Genomic DNA, 17,784 nt, shown 5'->3' with positions numbered 1-17,784 from the left:
TATTGTTCCAAGCAGTGCAAAACAGTTGCCTCTTTTATCTGAAAGTTTCACAAGCTCTTCATACTTGGACACAAAGATACGAAGATTCCCGGTAGCCCCGCTATGCAAGGAAGTGAGTTCTGTTCATATGTTCATCTGTATCTAGTCACTCCAAATCAATCAGATCTGAGTAAGTGAACATTTGGGTTGCATGGGTTCCTTACTAAATTCCTTTGAAGGCAAGCTGGCAATCTATTCAGACATTTAAAAAAAATGCTTTTGTACTCAATGGATTTCAGAACCTAGGTTTATTTGGCTACATCTCAGCAAACAGCCTTTCAGAAAAATGAAGTTGGAAATCACCATATGCCATTACATTCATACTTTCACACTTAGAAAATACAGATGATTAGGAAAGGAATTCATACATAGGTGTAAACATACTTTACAAATCAAGATTCAAGTACATTCTAAAACAAAAATGGCAGAAAGGCAAACACCAACAGATGTTTATCAGCTATGGATTGCAAATGTTGTATGTGTTTATATATATTAAATAAAATAAAATTGGTTCTGTTGCTCAGAAGCATGTTGCTGGAATGTTACGTCATGAAAGCCAGAAAGGTCTTTTATCTGCCTCAGATGGAATGATAACCTTAATCCTGATACTCAAAAAGTAGGCACTGATTTCTAGAAGCAAATTTTCTTACCAATATAACTAAGCCAATATGGCCTTTTACTAGTGCAAAGTAACCCAGTGCTAGAAGGAACTTAGACTTTGGATTTTATCTAGTTTTGTAATCTTGAAACTAAAGCCTGTATTGAGCTCTGCTGACTAAACTGTAAGCAGATCAGTAAATATTTTAGGCCACTGCCTTCTAGATTTTCATACATCGGTCTCTACCGTATACAAACTATTCCCTTAGCTGCTGCTCAACTCATTAAACTATTCCTCCAAATTAAAAGATACCGTGTGCACAACCGCTATCTCATCCAAGTAGCACGTCCAAGTCCTGCAACAGGCGGCATGCCAGGTGGGGGTATTGGGGGTGGCACTGGTGGCTGCCCACCAGGGGGCACTGTGGGAGGGGGGTAGCTTGCTGGTGGCATTCCCAGTCCTGGAGGGGGGTGAGGTGGGACAGCATGGGAAGGAGGTAACCGAGGAGGTGGGAAATTCGGATTGTAAGTAGGTGGCGGTGGGTATCCTGGAGCAGGAGGAGGGATTGTTGGTGGGGGGAATGATGTTGGTGGAGGAGGAGGAACAGGAGGAGGAGGATTGGGAGGATACACATGGGGGTGATAGGCCAAGTGAGCAGGAGGTCCATAGCTGGGTGGCAGAGCTCCGTAGGTTGGTGCTTCTGTCTTCATCATTGATTGAAGGCTCTGATATCCTTCTCCTGACATGTAAGAATTGGTAGTGGACATGCCGGTTATGTAACTCGAGGGTGGGGGTGGGGGAGGGGGACGGTGAGGCATAGGTGGTGGCTGATGCACTGGCGCTGGATGAGAAGGAGGTGCAATCTGGACTTTTGCCATCTCCACAGAGTCTACTGTTGTGGTCTGATCACCTCCAATGGAAACTGTGGTTGTCAGAGGCGGCTTATGCTCTGAAAAACAAAATATACAAACACTTCAGTCAGCTGCATATGCCAATGAGGGAAACAGCACAACATATACTTTCACAATTTCTATTCCCTGGTGAGATGTAGACCTCTGTCTGAAAAGGAACACAAGTCCTACCTGTATTAACAAGGACCAAATAAATCAATGTCAACAGGGAGAGATCTGAAGACACAGTCTAGATTTGATTTCCTTTGTTTTAGTCTATGTATGTGTATGAAACTCCAGTAAGATTAAAGGGAAACATACAAAATGGCTGCAGGACAGAATTGTTTATTTGGTCATGAAAGCAAATAAACTGAAATCATTACAAAAGGAGATACCAAGTTATTAAAATATGCTCTCCCCTTCCAACAAAAACATAGGGCAAAATGCTGTGCCTTGAAAACACAGTGCAATGGATATATTAGTTCTTATTCTGAACAGGGCATAGATAGGTAGCTCTGCCCAAGTCACCTGATACATGAAGCCACTGAAGATGTAGCTCAAAACCATATTGCAGCAGCTGACAGAGGGGACAGACCAGGCTGTTTTGAGTTTTCCTTGCACTATGGGAACTGGAACATCCAATTAAATAAATGACTAGTTAAGGCCTTTCAATGAATAAGGAGGCAATCATGAATTTGCATATTCATATTGTTCCAATCTAAAACCTGTCCAAAAATGAGCTACAGAATTTTTCTGTACTTGGTAGAAGAGCTGAGAAAAAGCCTCAGTTGCATCTCTCCTACTATAATACCTTCAGGAATGTTAAAACTATTTCACAGACATAACAGGTGGAGCTGGAAAAAAACGATTTCTTAGTCAAATACGGGTGCCTAAGAATTGTAACAGTTTGCTAGCACTGAACATAGATTAAAAACATGAAAAGTTCAGAAAATGCTCACAAACTTGCTGTTTGAAGAATCTTAAATAGATACCAGTAGCCTGTCTTTCGGCAGTAAATTCTGCATAATTAACCCATTTGGAAAGGGGTAAATTTAAGTTTGCTATAAACAATTTATATGCAGGTTTTCCTTTATGCTGGCAAAGGTTAATTTTACAACTCAACTCTTTAACGTAACCAGGTCTGCATTCTATTTCCTTACATTTTCATTTTGAAACCAGAGAGAGAGGCGGGAGGGAGAGGGAGAGACCGAGAGTGGAGAGCTGGAAGACTCTTGCGGATCCCAGTTCAGCTCAGTCAGTATTTAGATCATGTAGCTGTATCATAAATTATTTAAGTCCTATCTCAGGGTCAGGAGAAGGACAGCTAACATGTCAAGGAAGGGAAAGATCTTGAACAGACACAAGTCCTATGTGACAAAGACAAAGTTCCAGCTTAAGACAATAAAACTTTGAAAAGTCCAAATTGCTACTTAAGTCATTTTTAAGTGTTTGGATTAAGCAGGACTGGTCCAGGTCATGTTACTAACTGCAGAGAAGTGACAAGGTAAGGCCAACAACTCCCTTTTGATATTCCACAAGGAGAAGCCGACTGGAACAGCAACTGAGTGATGAGGCTAGGTCCTCTGCTGGGCCTGAGTGCAGCAGCCTAGCTTAGTGTAGGCTGTAGGCACCCAGAGCTCTGTCCTCTCACAACCACTCACTGCTCCACACATTGCCTGTTTGTGCCCTCTCAAAAAGTCATAACACTTCCCAATCTCCATATATTTAACATTCGGAAGTGGCTGAAATTTCCTAAATGTACCTGGATACTTAAATGTGTGGAATTCCTAGTCTCTGAATGCATCCTGTGGCAACAGCTATTTGGGTTTTGGGCTCCTGGGCAATGTGCTGAATACAGCAAATTATTGTTGTTACTAATAATGATGATGGTGGTGGTGATAATCTCTGTACTGCTCAATAGCTGAACAACAGATAAAATGAAATAAATAAAAACTATAATACAAAACTTAAAACCCAAATTTAACACCAAATTTAAAAAGCTACAGTAGCTTAGTCATATAAAGGCACAAGAACTGTTAAGTAGCTGACATAATGCTCCAATATAACAGCAAACTAATTAAACTCCCCATCACAGAGGACAGTTTTAACCTAGTGCTGAAAAGATAACAGAGTTGGTCCCAGGCAAGTCCCATGGAAAACTTATTGCATAACTGCAGTACTGTCACTAGATATAACCAGGGCAGCCCCATGTAGCATGCATGGAAATAGTCTAGTTTAGGGGGCCACCAGCCCATGCTGACAGAAGGCACTCCAGGCCACCGGAACCTCAAATGACAAAGATGGATAAAGGAGCATTCCCAGACTAGGAACCTGCTCCTTCAGGAGTGACACACTGTCCAGATTAGGTTGAGTTCCTTCCATTTGGCTAGAAGAACCACTCAGTAACAGCATTTCAGTCATGTGTGGACTGAGCTCCAGTTCGTTAGACCTCATCCAGTACATTGTTGCAGCCAGATACTGCACATCCACTGCCTCACTTTACTGATGATGAAAAGGGGAAACAGAGCTGTATGTCAGCAGCCTACTGATGACAATGCGCTCCAAAACTCCCAGATGACCTCGCTCAGTGCTTTCATGTGGCTATATGCTGCATGGGGAACAAGACAGACCCCTGAGGGACTTCATACTGGAGAGTTCAAAGGACCAAGCAATATTCCCCATGGAGTTGGCTGTCCAGAACCACTGCAGTCTAGCAGCCCCACTCCCAACTCAGCCAGTGGCCCCAGAAATACACCTTGGTTAATCTCACTGAAAGCCATTAAGAGATCTAGGAGTACCAACAGGGTCACACTTCCCCATCTCTCTCCCAGCACAGGTCAACGTACAGAGTTGCAGCTACTCCTTACCACTGAGATACTGGATAGAAGCTCCTTCTCAGATGACTAGTATAAAGAGGTTTGAAATACAGCTATCAAAGATAAGTTAACTTGTGAAATTAAGTTGAAAAAGGGCTTGATAAGTAAAATAATTTTAAGGATATGTGGAGATGGTTAACTGTTTTTAGTCTTGTTTTAAGATTTGTGTAGATTGTAAAATTTTACTGTTTTTGTTTGTATACATATATTTTTTCCAAAAAAGAAAAAGAAAAGAAGAAGCTCCTCTATTTGGCACCTTGGTTGGGTGCCAAATATGCTTGCCCATGATGGGTGCTTGCCCATGATGGGGAAGAAACTAATGGAGGAAAATATTTGCTGTTCTGTGTGAGACTAGTGGAGACTCCCCTCCGCAGCAGCCTTCAGAGCATGGGACCTTGGGGAAAAATTACCCTGGCTTACAAATCATATACATATAGTTTCATATAAAGAACAAATATTATGGCCCATCAAATACCATCTTGCTCACTCACAGCAGAACTTACCAGGTGGTGGATGAGCAGGGGGAGCTGGTGGATGCGAAGTTTCAATCTTAGCAATCTTAGGAGGTGGTGCCTCTGAAAATTTATCAATATGTAGAGGGAATGCTTCAATTAACATAGCAAAAAAGTAGCAATCAAATTAGTTTAGTTCAACATAAAATGATACAATTGTAGAATTTAAATTTCAGTGGGACTTGCTTCTAGGTGGACATGCACAGGAGGGCACTGTAAGCAATTTATGTCTGCTTTGCAGAAGGGAGGAGGGGGAGCAGGTGAAGGAAGATATCAGGACAGGAGGAGGCAGGGGGGACATCAGGGTTTGCACAAGCTGGTTTGCTTCCTCCCAGTTCAACGGATAGAATTCATCTGGTGACAAAGGGAAGGAGAAAGGAGCAGGCAAAGGACCTGTTCAGGGCCTGTTCCAGATGGACTGTGACTTTCACCCCCAGGAGGTTAAAGGATAGTGATAGCCATTCCATCAGTCAAATTTCAGCCAAGCTGAAACTCCATATAATCTTTTCCTCTCCTCTCCTCATTTCTTTTCCCTTGTACCTCATGTCTATTTTAAATTGTGAGCCTGAAGACAGGAACTGTCTTATTTGTTGATTTTAAACCACTTCAGAAAAAATATGGAGACGGAGCAAGATAAAAATACTTCAAATAAAATTTAATCTTACAAAATAGATAAACAGAAGAAAAATCCCTATTTTACCTGTAGCTTTCGTTTCATCCTTTGGGGACACAGCCTGTTAAAGAGGGAAGCAGTGTGCAAATTAAACACCCAAATCACACTTGGTAGTGGGATTTACATGCTTGATATGTATAAGAATACAGCACCACTGACACTTCTCATAATATGTAGCCAAGGTCTTTCAACTTGATACTCTGTCCATAGTTTAAATTTAATAGCATTCTTTTATTCTATTTCTATTTCATTGCCTCTATGCAATTTTAAGGCAATGTCATAGCAGGCATATAACAGAAGTCTAGTCAAAGGCTGTCCAGACAAAAGTTTTGACCTATTATAAACAGGAAGATTGCTTTTAGAGCAAAAATATTAAGACGATTTTATGTTCCGTAAGGTTCCTGCCCAAAGTAGGTCAACAGCACAGAGAACAAGTCGGGAAATTGCTACAGAATGGTACAGGTATCTATGATTAAGAACCAATATGAAATAGCAGGATTAAAAAGTACAATCAAAATAAGGTAAGCAACTGTACTAGGTGAGGCTGCTCTTGGCCTTGGCTAATCAAATGTTTAGGATATAAATTACCAGCACATTTTTGGACCTATAGGCACATTTAGAAATTTGAGAAGCTTCTCTGGGCACCACTACAAAATGATTCCCAGAGGATGTGGGCAGTCACATAATGGCTGCCAAGGGAGTAATCAAAAGTGAGCTAATGAGGTAGGGTGGGGAGAGCCATGGGATGAGTCCAGTGGCTGGGAGGGAGTGAAATGGCAAGGCAAAGACATAGAAGGAGAAAAATAATTAGAGGGGCTAGAAACATTCCCCTAACATTTCCAAGTTTTATTTATTTATTTTTTGGGAAGGTAACAGGAAATAGAAAGCTTTGTAGATACCACTGGAAGTCCCTGTTGATCCCATGTACACAGCCCAATAGCTCAAAGCTTGCTGGGTGGTTCACAAATATTAAAATACAAAACATGCAATAAATTCATGTAAAAACTTTAATGCACAAAAATGTATAGCCATTTAATAGAACTAATAATTAACAAAAATAGTTCCTCTATTTCAAATGTCAGAATTTCTAGTCTAATTTGACCAGCTAGACACCTGATCAACTGCATATCTGGGGAGGAATTATACTAATTTTTGGAAATTTTATTTCTACATCCCAATAGTCAAACCTCTCCGGGTGGTTCACAATTCAATATTAGTAATGCTCATATTCCTTTCCATTTGTTTCATGCCTGCCTAGGATGCAGAGAGCTCTATTTTATTCATGTACAGCACCTAGTACAATAGGTGCTTTTATAAGCAGTAAGTGAAGTTAACCCAGAAATAACATGGGTCAAGATGTCCGCTGCTTTGCAAAATCATATTGTTTCTGTTATTCTTACCACAGGTCGTTTGGCTTGCCGGGGAGGACTTGACTGAGGAGAAGGTTTCTTGGACTGTTGTGCTTGCGGTTGCTGCGGCTGCTGTCCAGCTGGCTGAGACTCTTTGGGCTGCTGCGGCTGTGACGGCTCTGAACTCTGAGACTGCTGTGGTGGAGGCACCTGAGGTGTAGACTGAAGTGAAGGAGGCTGCTGCAGCTGATGCGGGGTATGATGAGGCATCTGTTGCTTCCCTTGTGAGTACAGATCCAAGATCTGATGACATATGTCTTTTACAATGAGAAGAATGAAAGACCAGAAGTTAAACATACGAACAGACAGCTAAAGAATAAGCATGTATGTAGCAGATTTGAAAGCTCTGCCTGAAATAGTGTGGTCTTCTAAGAAGCCACCAAATTTAAAATTACTCCATCATTTTCCCACTTTTGCTTTAGACAACATTTTGAGCAGTTCTTTCCAGTACCTTCCAGAACATCAACAGGTACATCTTGCACAAACTGCTCCCACCATCTCCTGTACATTGGCTTTGATGTCCACTCCTGAATCTCAAACTTGCACAAACGGCCAGCCAGATACATAACTGCAACAGCTATAATCTCCGGTTCCCACTGCAGTGACAATGTGGTGCACAAACTACAAAAGCAAACCAAAATTCAGAGATTTCTGTATTATTAATTGGTGATTATGAAATAAAAACCAGCTTGAATGATTTATGAAATAAAAACCAGCTTGAATGATTAATCAGAAAGCTGGCATCAAAATGCAGTAAGGAAGCAAATTCATGATATGACCCGAACAGATCAAACAACCTCATATCAAAATTGTAAAAGGTTAGTTTAGTGCTTATAAACAACCCTATTTTCAGTAATCTAGCAAAGTATGGGATCAATACAAAATGCATTTGGCTTTGTGTCAAATTAGGGATTGAATAATTTGCTCAAAGAAATGCATTAACTCAGCTTTTGACACATGGGGTGATTCAGATGTTACCAAACTTACATATGGGATCACAATCAATGTAACAGGCTATCTTAAGAGTCTCAAGAAAAATATTTACTGACATGGAATGTGTTAGAAAAAAGATACTTTGATATTGGGCAAGCAGACTGAACTCATCTCAGTTCTTTCTTGCAATCTTCTACAGCAGCTTAATTAGGAACATAATTAAGGTGCATCAGAATTTTGAATTCTCTGATCCCCAGAAAGACGAAAGGTTTTACTTTTGCTTAACTTCTACCAGGTACTGTAAAATGAGACTTAGCAGCACAAAGACTTCTGATTTAGCACAAAACAATGACCAAGAATGCATTCAAATTTAATTTTGATGCAACAATGTTCTGAATTAATTGAGGATTTCAGCAGTTTTAAAAGGTAGGCTGATAGACAATACTCTGTAAAAGTACACATGTGCTGTTACTACGACTATTCCTGTCCACATAAGGTCATAGTTGGTGTATCAGCTTATGCTGGAAGAAGGGGCTCTGTGCCACTTGTGCTCCCAGCAATGAAGATCAATCAGTGACAACCTCCATCTGATCCTTAGGGGGAAAGCACGCCTTTACAGAACAGAATGAGTATCATTTACTCTGGCAGGTCAACATTCACAAGCAGTGCCTTCATCTTGTCCAGACTGAGCTGAGGCTTATTACATTCTTCTAGCCCTTTACTGCATTCAAGCACTGATTCTAGTGCCCCCATTTCCAGTTCCAACTCTACCCACTACACACACTGATACATAATTCTTGCCAGCTTCCAACACACTTAAGCACTCTTTGGCCAAGTTTGTGAGATGTGTGGCAAATAAATCTGAATGATTTTTAAAAATCTTCTGGAAATATCAGACAAGAAAATGACCAGCTCAAACAGCATTATAAAGCAAGAATTAGACTAAGACTGCAGAGATTTTTACCTGTCGTTGACAAATGTCCACGCCATTTGAACCAGTTTTTGAATTTTGTTCTTATCGCCTATTGAAATGGGAGAAATAGTATTACTGCATTAAAATGATAAACAATCTTGTAGTTATCGGATGTGTAACGCACTTCTGAGTAAGCATCCACAGAAGCCTGAGTGAGGTATGTCAGTGGACACACTTCAATGGTGATGTTGGCAAGACTGACTGAAAAGTCTGATGAGTAGCCCAGGTTCTTCTCTGCTTTGAAGCTGGAGAGATGGACAAAGGTAGTATAGGCACTTTCACCGTGAACCCTGTCCCCTGTCCATCTGCAAAGTTTAGTAGTAAGACTGAGCATTGTTTGGCACCTGCATTGTCAAGAACAGCCTTGGCCATGCACAGTCAAATTGGCAGCCCATGTCCTCACTGGCCTTTCCTATTCTGGTGTAAAGAAAGCAGCCTGAAAGGATGGAAGCGGCATTCTTCCCCTTGGAAAGAAGGCGACAAAGGAAGTAAGTGCTGGTTCCTGCTACCTAAAGGTGCTTCATGAGCCTTTAAACTGAAGAGACCAATGGGCTGCACTTTTCTCCTCATCTGGCCTTTCCCCAGGGAAAGGCTGGTAGAGAGGGCTTGATAGGTAGAAAGCTGACAGCCACACTTTTTAGCTTCCGTTCAGAATCTGTCAATGGGGCTTACTCAGAAGCATACATAGGACTGTAGCTTACAAATTGTATGCAGTTTTCTAACTTACAGGCTCAGCAGGTATCAGAACATCACAGAAAAAGCTGGTTCATACGCTTGCCCCAAACTGAGTAACACTAACCTCCAGGGGGATGAGCGACTATTTACTCAAGTATTTAATTCTAGGTTCCACTTTAATAGACTGTGTACTTAAAGTCTCTAAAAAAAATTACAGGCAACCAGCAGATAAGTAGTAAGTAATCTCAGAGCCCTGCATCTTTGCCACCAAGCAGCTACCCTGCAAATTTAAAGTTTCTGACGAGGGCTCTCCACAAAGTGCCCTTTCTGCTGCTTTGACTTGGGCTGAATCTAACTAGTTTCTAAAATGCAAGACATGTTACTTCTTCCAAGGAGAATGCAATGTCTCTTCCTTGGAAATCATGATTTCCTGTGGCTTCTAAAGATGCACACAATCAATCACATGCATGAAAAACTTTTCATGCTCTTTCCCATAGTTTTTGTGCACAGAAAAGGCAAAGAAGACTGAGTTCAGCTCTTAACAAACTAGTTGTGCAAATAAATTCAGACAAAGACTGCAACAAGTATAAACTCAGCTTCTGTCATATATCCTAAAACTTACATACAAACTAGACTAACCAATCTCTCTCTCTCTCTCTCTCTCTCTCTCTCTCTATATATATATATATATATATGTCACTGTTTTAAATTCTTGCAGATTAAATTGGCTAAGACAGCTACAAAAATTGTTAACTGAATAAATACATGCAAACATTCAGTAGTGAACATTTATTTCCTTACCTTTAAGTTGCTTGGCGTATTTAAGCAAGAACTGGTAAGGGTGCTCTACTTGCAAATCAAATTTTATTGTCTGCAATAAAATCCTCTCTAAAACCATAACTTCTTCCTAAATATCACAAGAGAGCAAGGCCTATGTTACTTCAAAATATCAGCTAATTATTTTTATATATCAGAGTTCTAGATAGCATTACACAATAATACTGTATCTACAGTTATTTACATCAGGCATGAAGCAGCCTCAAGTATTTTTTTATGAGCTGACCATTCTTGCACCTTCTAAATAAAATTAAATGCATATAAGCACCTGCATTTTTTGGTTGTGCAACATATTCAGCAATAACAATTACCACTTAACTCAACAGTGGATGACCAGAACACTTCAGTTTTCTCTCCATATCCTACAGTTGATGTTACTGTAGCCTAAAAGCTACCCAATAATAATAAAAATAACAGGACTGCACAAACTGACATTGTTACACTTAAGCCCCATATTTTTCCAGTTTCCCCTTTTGGAAAAAGATCCTTTTGGCCTGATGGGAAAGTGACAGCAAGGGCAAAATAGGGAAGAAAAAGAGGTGAGGTGTGAGCAGTGAGGTGGCTGCTTTTCACTGCCTCCACAATACGGCCCCACAGGAAAACCAATTGCTGAATCTGCTGAACAACCACATTTTAGGCTAGAAGGAAATACTTAGTATTGCTGTCAATTCTGGGCAAAGAGTAAAACTACACACACTTGCAGTCAAATGCTAATTTCTAGGAAAGAAATAAAGCTGTTTGCTTTCTGTTATTTCAACAATGACTTTCAATAATCGAAACAAAATCTCTATGATGAAGACATCATTTGGATGTTAGTGGTATCTATATAAAACTACTTTATTTTTTTCTGCAAGCTTATGTGAACAGCTTCTTTCAGTTTGTCATTTCTTGTAGTACCACCTCACAAAATATGAGTAAGTCAGCCATCTATGGCTATAATAAGATGGCAGGATTGGTGTTGTACATACATTCTTTTAATACTGCAGCCAACAAACTGACAGGAGCTTACAGCCTATAGCAAAATTTATGTGGTCTTGGATGGAGCACATCTTCAGGAATCAATATCTCAGCAAAGTGCTGGTTACTCTTCAGGCTGGTTATCTGGATTCTCAAAGGCTATCGAAAGCTTTAATCACAGAATCATAAAATACTAGAGTTGAAAGAAGCCAGAGGGCCATTAGGACCAGCCTCCTGCTCAGTGCAGGACACTAAGCTAAACCATCCCTCTCAGATGGTTGTTCAGTTGCTTTAGGTCTACAGCAATTCTCACCAGAACATATAAACACAATAAGCTTTCTAAGGAATTGCTCACAAAGTATTCAGATACTTCTAGACACCCAGAGCCACCGACAGACAATATGTGACAGTCTAGTATCACATACACCTTGTTAAACAAATTTTGTAGAGACAAGCCAAAGAAATAATTTGACCATGTCAACCTTCCGGTTTTCTAACATTTGTTAATTTTGTAATGATTACCTTTGTGACTAAGTTGTCTGAAGACTGAAAATTAGAAACTGCCTACAAATACTATAAACAAACAAGTGACAAATTTTTATTTTTTCCAATTTGCTTACTGTATGCATATGGCTGCACTCTGTGTGGCCAGTTTCACTGCTTCCCCTGTGCAGTGGATTATTTCTTTGCTGAAAAGACAGGCAAATGCAACAGGAGAACAACAAACACTGCAGTATACATTGCCTTTCAAAACAACATAACGTGAAAAAAATTTCTAAATGAACCTAACCACTGAACTGTCCTTCAGCTGATAACTACTGAAATAGTAAGATTTAGATATTTTATACAAAACAATTCAAGTTTTCTGTCTCAGGCTTACTTCTGATTTAAATTGTTTTACACCAAGACCATCGCTGAAATCACATGGTCTACCGACAAACATCTACAGTTAATACTATCAGGGTTGCACCGTAACAATTTTAAGCAGAAGAATCATTGCTACTTGTCAGTTTACCTTTGGATCATCCCCAAACTGTCCAAACTGCACATCATTTAGTAAATTACGGGCTGTTTTGATGATATCTTTACATTTTTTGGGTGTTTCCTCAACTTTCCCTGCTAGGAAGAGACAGCAAGCCCCAGTCACCTATCAAACAACAACAGCAGCTTTAGAAAGTTGTCTTGATGGAGAACTTGAAGAAATAAACTAGTCAATTATTCTAAAAATTTAATTATATTTATATAAAACATACAGTTCATTCATAACATGGAAAGAATACACACTTAGCATTTCATAATTTACTGTAAAATATAATTATTGCCAGTAGTTTGGAAAGCTGCCGAAAACAGTTTGATCAGATCAGTGCTCATGCTAGAAGGGTAGTTCAAATACATAAAGGGAACAATCCTTCAGCCTCCTTACTTCTCAGTATACAGAGTCAGACAATTTGTCCATCTAAGCCCAGCATCATTGCTTCTAACTGGCAGCAGCTCACCAGGAGTTTTGGCAGGAGTCTTTCCCACCCCACCAGAAAACACTGCAGATCTACTGCATGTAGAACTTGTGCTCTTCCATGGAGGTACAGATCCTTCCCACAATGGTCGACCTCTGGGTCTGAGAAACAGCCTTTTCCTCAAGCAATCCCCATTTTCCATCCACTGACAGTACAGCAGCTGCACCCAGGTGGCCCTTAAACCTCAGGACTGAAGCATACTTTGTTGGATCAGGCTAAAGTTCCATCTAGTTTGCTATTTCTAAAAACCTGATCCTGTAGAGATTCTAGCCTCTCAGGTTACAGAAATCTCTTTGCCCCACCTACTGGCACTGAAGTGTAATGACAGCCAGTTTATCACACATTTGTCTTATCATTCGATTTGTGTTACAGCATTAAAAAGCAGTAAAAACACAAAATAAGAGTAACAGTTTTATATGTTTGATTGTTACATACAACCTTGGGAGAGCCTCTCTACTGAAGGGTGACCAAGAAATACTTAAAATAAATAAAATACTGGTATATTTTTATTTGTACAATGAACCATATAATGCAATAGATTACCACATCAAGAACAAATTGACAATTTCCTGATGCCCAAGTTAAGCATTCTGGGGAATTCTGGCTTTCTCTAAAAGGGCTGTGTATTGCTGCATGCAGCTGATTTGTTTCTACCGTCCTCTTCTCTACCAGCAGGTACCGCTAAGTAAGCAAGAATCAAAAGCTTAGCATGTCATTCAGGCTAAGATTCTTGGCTTGCTCTTAGCCAAGATCACAAACAAGTGCCTGTTCTTGGTTTACAAAAGCAATAGGCTAGGAGTCATATTTTACAATATGGTAAGCTTTTGATTCTTGGTTTGTGTAGATGTTCCCACAGGCAGGAAGAGCCAAGTAAGAGCAAATGGGCCATATACATCAGCACATTCAAAGTAAATATAGATTCTTCAGAACTTTGGCATATCATAGCATCTGAATACAATTATTGCCTGATTTCACCATAGGAAACTGAACTGATGCCGAATAATATACTTCCCATCCTACATTTACATTTTCTATTAAAGCTTTCTGTACTATACACACATTCTACTTCAATGAATCCTAAAAATATGCAATTGGAATTACATATTCTTCCCCATGGTTTCTAGATTTTAAGCCCCTAGCACTGGGACCTGGCTTCTAGTCTTTGTCAAACACAATATAGACTGATGCTACAGAATTAGTAATACTACTTCCTTTAATACCAATGACTTAAAACAAAGGCAACAGGTTTATACTTACATATCTTGGAAACTGTTTGAAGGAATGAAACATATAGAATCGATGAAAGTATATTATTCCAGTTGCTAGTGTATCATAATGTCTGAATCACAGGATAAGGATATAAACAGAACTTAGTTTAAACTCAGCTATAATTGTTAACGTCAAATGGAAATGGATAACATATCAAAATGGTGTATTCAATGTATTATTATGCATTGCATTTTACTGTTGTATTTGATTGTGAACTGCCCACATAACTTTATAGTATGGTTGCAAACAGTAATATAATGAATAAAAGAAATATATTACTAAAATAGTAAGCATGAAGACCTGCACACTCAACTTACACTTCTATGCACAATGGTTTGGAAATAAATGAACTCAGCAGGTCTTTTTCCACGCAATGAGATAATCAGGTTGTAAGCAGCTTATGATTTATGATAGAACGTGTTACTTAGTTAAGGCTGAGCTTTGTTTCAGCCCCCAAAATTTTGGGCAACTGAGGTTGCCATTCAATAAGTTACTTTGAAACAAGCCAAGCTCATACCCTGATACATGCTATACCATTTAATCATATTTAAATCACTTTATTCACATAAGCACAAGGTAATCACTGACCATCTCCAACTCAGCGCTTTTACAGTTTCTGCACAGAATGGACTAAGGAATTAACTACCCTTCTATCCCATGCCTACTTCTGCTGATTACACAGTTGGAATTTCATTTCTGGCAGAAAGTACCAATGTTGTAGAGCCACTGTTGTCTGTAAGTTTCTTTTCTTTCTTTTGTTTCTGAGAATGAGCTATATTACATGAGATCATAGTTCAAGGATTGAGGGGAAAGGGAAAAGTACTCTTAGCTCACATCCTATAAATGCTTCGCTGGATTACCATAGATAAGATGTTGGAAATGGACAATACAATTACATTCTAAAATACCTATTTCATTAATCTTGTTCACTAGATAACCTCCTCATAAGTAAGCACATGAGATATGGGACTGTGCCTTATCATGACTCCTGGAAAATCAAAGTTTCCAATACATATAGGAAAAGTCCCACATACATATAGTTATATGGTTACAGAACATAAATAGTGGATATACCATTTTTACCTTATGACTTCATACATGAGAGTTAAGGAGTAAATAGGGATTGTGAACCACCTTGTTTATAATGCATATCAATGGTATTGAAATTGACTGTCAATGATTGTGAATAAGAAGAGCGAAGAATGCATAATTGTTGAAAAACAGACTTAAAATAAGGTTTCATTTCATCAGTCAAGTAATTTGCAAGATATATTAGTATGCTCAAAACTGTATATTTATCACTATATTCCTTTGCTAGTTTAAGAATATATGGTGTTATTCATTTGAAAACACACCTAAAGTAGTTCCAATTTAGTTAAAACATTATGAACTAAAATTTTTAAAAAACAGCTTAAAGCAGTATGAGTCTTGGTCACTGTAAAAATGAATAATTCAATTTCTGGTTAAAATCAAGAAGGAAAAAGTAAAAGTGGATGATTTGATAGTTTCTAGTTACTAAACTTTTAAGTACGATTAATGGTTAATTTGAGAACACTAACAGGATTTGGATATTACGCAAAAACAATTTTAATTCAAATGTGAGGAATTAAATTAACTGCGCAACACAGAAAACTCAAAGGATACAGTCCTAAACGGGTTCCTACATCAAATATGAATCGGGCACCTTCCCTCCGGTACCTTGCCTCAGTTGCTGGATCAAGTCCTTCTAACTGTGATGGTGTATGTGCCAAGTCTTTCTTATCCCAGTACCAGCATGGTTTTGTGTGGTCCAGGTTTGCCAAAGCTACAGAAGGGCTGGAATTTTCTTTGTTTTCCTTCATTTATTGATGCAAAATGGTTCTTGTTTGACAGGTTTTCAAAGGTGCACTTTTCAAATAGTGCCTTTAGAACCTCTGAAGAAAAGAAATATTGGTTAAGGATGACATAGCAATGTTATACATGTCAACAAAGCAAATGAATAAACAGAACCCTTTTTATTATTTTATCTTCTCTATCATGTTCAAAATGAAGAAAAGTATTACAGTGGGGTAGAGAAGTGACCTTCGCAAGACCAAAAAATACAAACAGACTTTCAATTAGAATAGCAAGTTTTCTGGCATTTATGTGCATTAACATCTATCACTCAGAAAGCCAGTCTTAATCCTATACTTGCTCTCTTTATTCTTGTATTGTACATTTAACACCCTTTACCCTTTTGAATTTTTGCATCACACAAGGAAGCTAACACATCATTAAATACTATTGTGCCACACATTTCCTTAGTGCCAAACAAACACTTCTTTCTGTGGCAGCAGAGCCTACTCACTGCCAGCCAGCCAGCCCTTTGCATCAGTATCAAGAGAAATTAGGGAGCACCTTAAAGCCTTCCATTTTTCTAAAACCTTTGACCTTAACACAGAATATGGGACTTGTTCCTTTATTTACTGGAAGAAGTATTACAGGGGTTCTGATTCGACCTCTGGTCACACCACCAACCATATTAAGTGTTGAAGCACTGCCACCAACTCTCTGTGCTCTCCCACAGAATGGCATACAGAATAAAATTACCCAGAGAGGGAGAGCACACACTTGTCAAACAATTCTAAGCCTGAGAGGGTGCGTGCTGTAGCAATTAGAGTGTTGAACCAGGACCCAAGGATCCAGGTTTTAGTCTCTGTTCGAGCACGAAGCTCGCTAGCTGACTTTGGTCAATCATAGACTCTCAGCCTGACTTACCTCACAAGTTTGCCAGTGAAAAATAGACAGAAAAAGGATTGTGTAAGTTGATTTTGGTCCCTTGCAAGAAAAAGGCGGACATAAATACAAGAACTGAAACACAATATCCCATACCCAGCCACCAAATAGCGTATTGTTCAATTTCTACCCTACATTTCTGATAAGTGAGAACACTCCCCATAAACCATCTCGGCGCCCCCGTCCAATTCACAAAGCTGCCGCCTCCTGATCAAAGGCCTCCCCATCTTGCGTCCCATAGAATTCGGAGTAAGAAGTGCCTCTCAACCATCTCAGGTCGTCCCCCATCCCGCTCGAGCCACTCACAGAAACAGTCGCGACGAAGCCCCCAAACGCGTCAAACCGTCAACAACACCTCCTGCGCAGCGCCATCTTGGAAAAGCTCGGGTAAAGCCGTTGCTGACGTCTTTGCGCCGGCGCGCGAGAGCGGACAGCCGTGCACGAGCCAGCACGTTTAGGCCGCCCCACGAATCCAAGCTCTCGGCCTCTACTCTTCGCCCCGCCTCCTTCTCACACGCGCCTGCGTGAGAAAGAAGGCTAGTTCGTGTCTTAGGCGCTTTTGCCTGAAAAAGCAATTCTGATGCCACCGGCCAATAGGAGGGCCACAACAAAGAAATGAAGGCGGACACTCCAACCAATGATCTCTCCGAAGACAGCAGAGGTGGGTTGGACGGCGGCGGGGGGGGGGGGGCAGGGAGAGAAAGGGAGAAAGTGTCTCTGCCAATCAAGGTTCTCGACACCTCCTCCCTGTGGCGTTCCGTTCGCCGCTTCTTCTCTCTGCTCACGCTCTCGCGTACACGGCCCGGCCCGCCCCGCCCCGGCATGCCATAGGTGATTGAGGGGAAGCGAGGATTGGCCAGCTGTCCCACTGCCAC

General features: G+C 40.0%; 1 protein-coding gene across 2 annotated transcripts; it reads right to left on the bottom strand.

Annotated features, from left to right (window-relative positions):
- Nucleotides 1–272: 272 nt before the first annotated feature.
- Nucleotides 273–17,359, bottom strand: CCNK (cyclin K). Of its 2 annotated transcripts, XM_044436444.1 has the most exons (12): nt 17,216–17,359; nt 15,800–16,068; nt 14,144–14,225; nt 12,388–12,519; nt 11,993–12,061; nt 10,380–10,485; nt 8,895–8,952; nt 7,449–7,618; nt 6,989–7,254; nt 5,616–5,649; nt 4,907–4,978; nt 273–1,586 (listed from the first exon to the last, which is right to left on the bottom strand). In XM_044436444.1, exons 2-12 carry the CDS (start codon nt 15,994–15,996, stop codon nt 964–966), a joined length of 1,809 nt encoding a protein of 602 aa, XP_044292379.1. In that variant the 5' UTR covers nt 15,997–16,068; nt 17,216–17,359; the 3' UTR covers nt 273–963. The 2 variants fall into 2 exon arrangements, with proteins under 2 accessions (XP_044292379.1, XP_044292380.1); XM_044436445.1 differs by lacking the exon at nt 11,993–12,061.
- Nucleotides 17,360–17,784: the final 425 nt, after the last annotated feature.

Source organism: Varanus komodoensis, unplaced genomic scaffold (assembly GCF_004798865.1).
Source record: "Varanus komodoensis strain SLA01 unplaced genomic scaffold, ASM479886v1 scaffold3, whole genome shotgun sequence".
Taxonomy (NCBI): domain Eukaryota; kingdom Metazoa; phylum Chordata; class Lepidosauria; order Squamata; family Varanidae; genus Varanus; species Varanus komodoensis.
This window is presented reverse-complemented; position numbering and strand designations above follow the sequence as displayed.

Bases quoted from the DNA above. Each gene is read 5' to 3' on its own strand.
- CCNK (XM_044436444.1), bottom strand. From the start codon at position 15,996: ATGAAGGAAAACAAAGAAAATTCCAGCCCTTCTGTAGCTTTGGCAAAC. The intron at 12,062-12,387 runs GTAAACTGACAA...CTGTCTTTTCAG, and splicing joins AGTTTGGGGATGATCCAAAG to CAAAGAAATAATCCACTGCA. The intron at 7,619-8,894 runs GTAAAAATCTCT...TTGCTTTTGTAG, and splicing joins TGGACATTTGTCAACGACAG to TTTGTGCACCACATTGTCAC.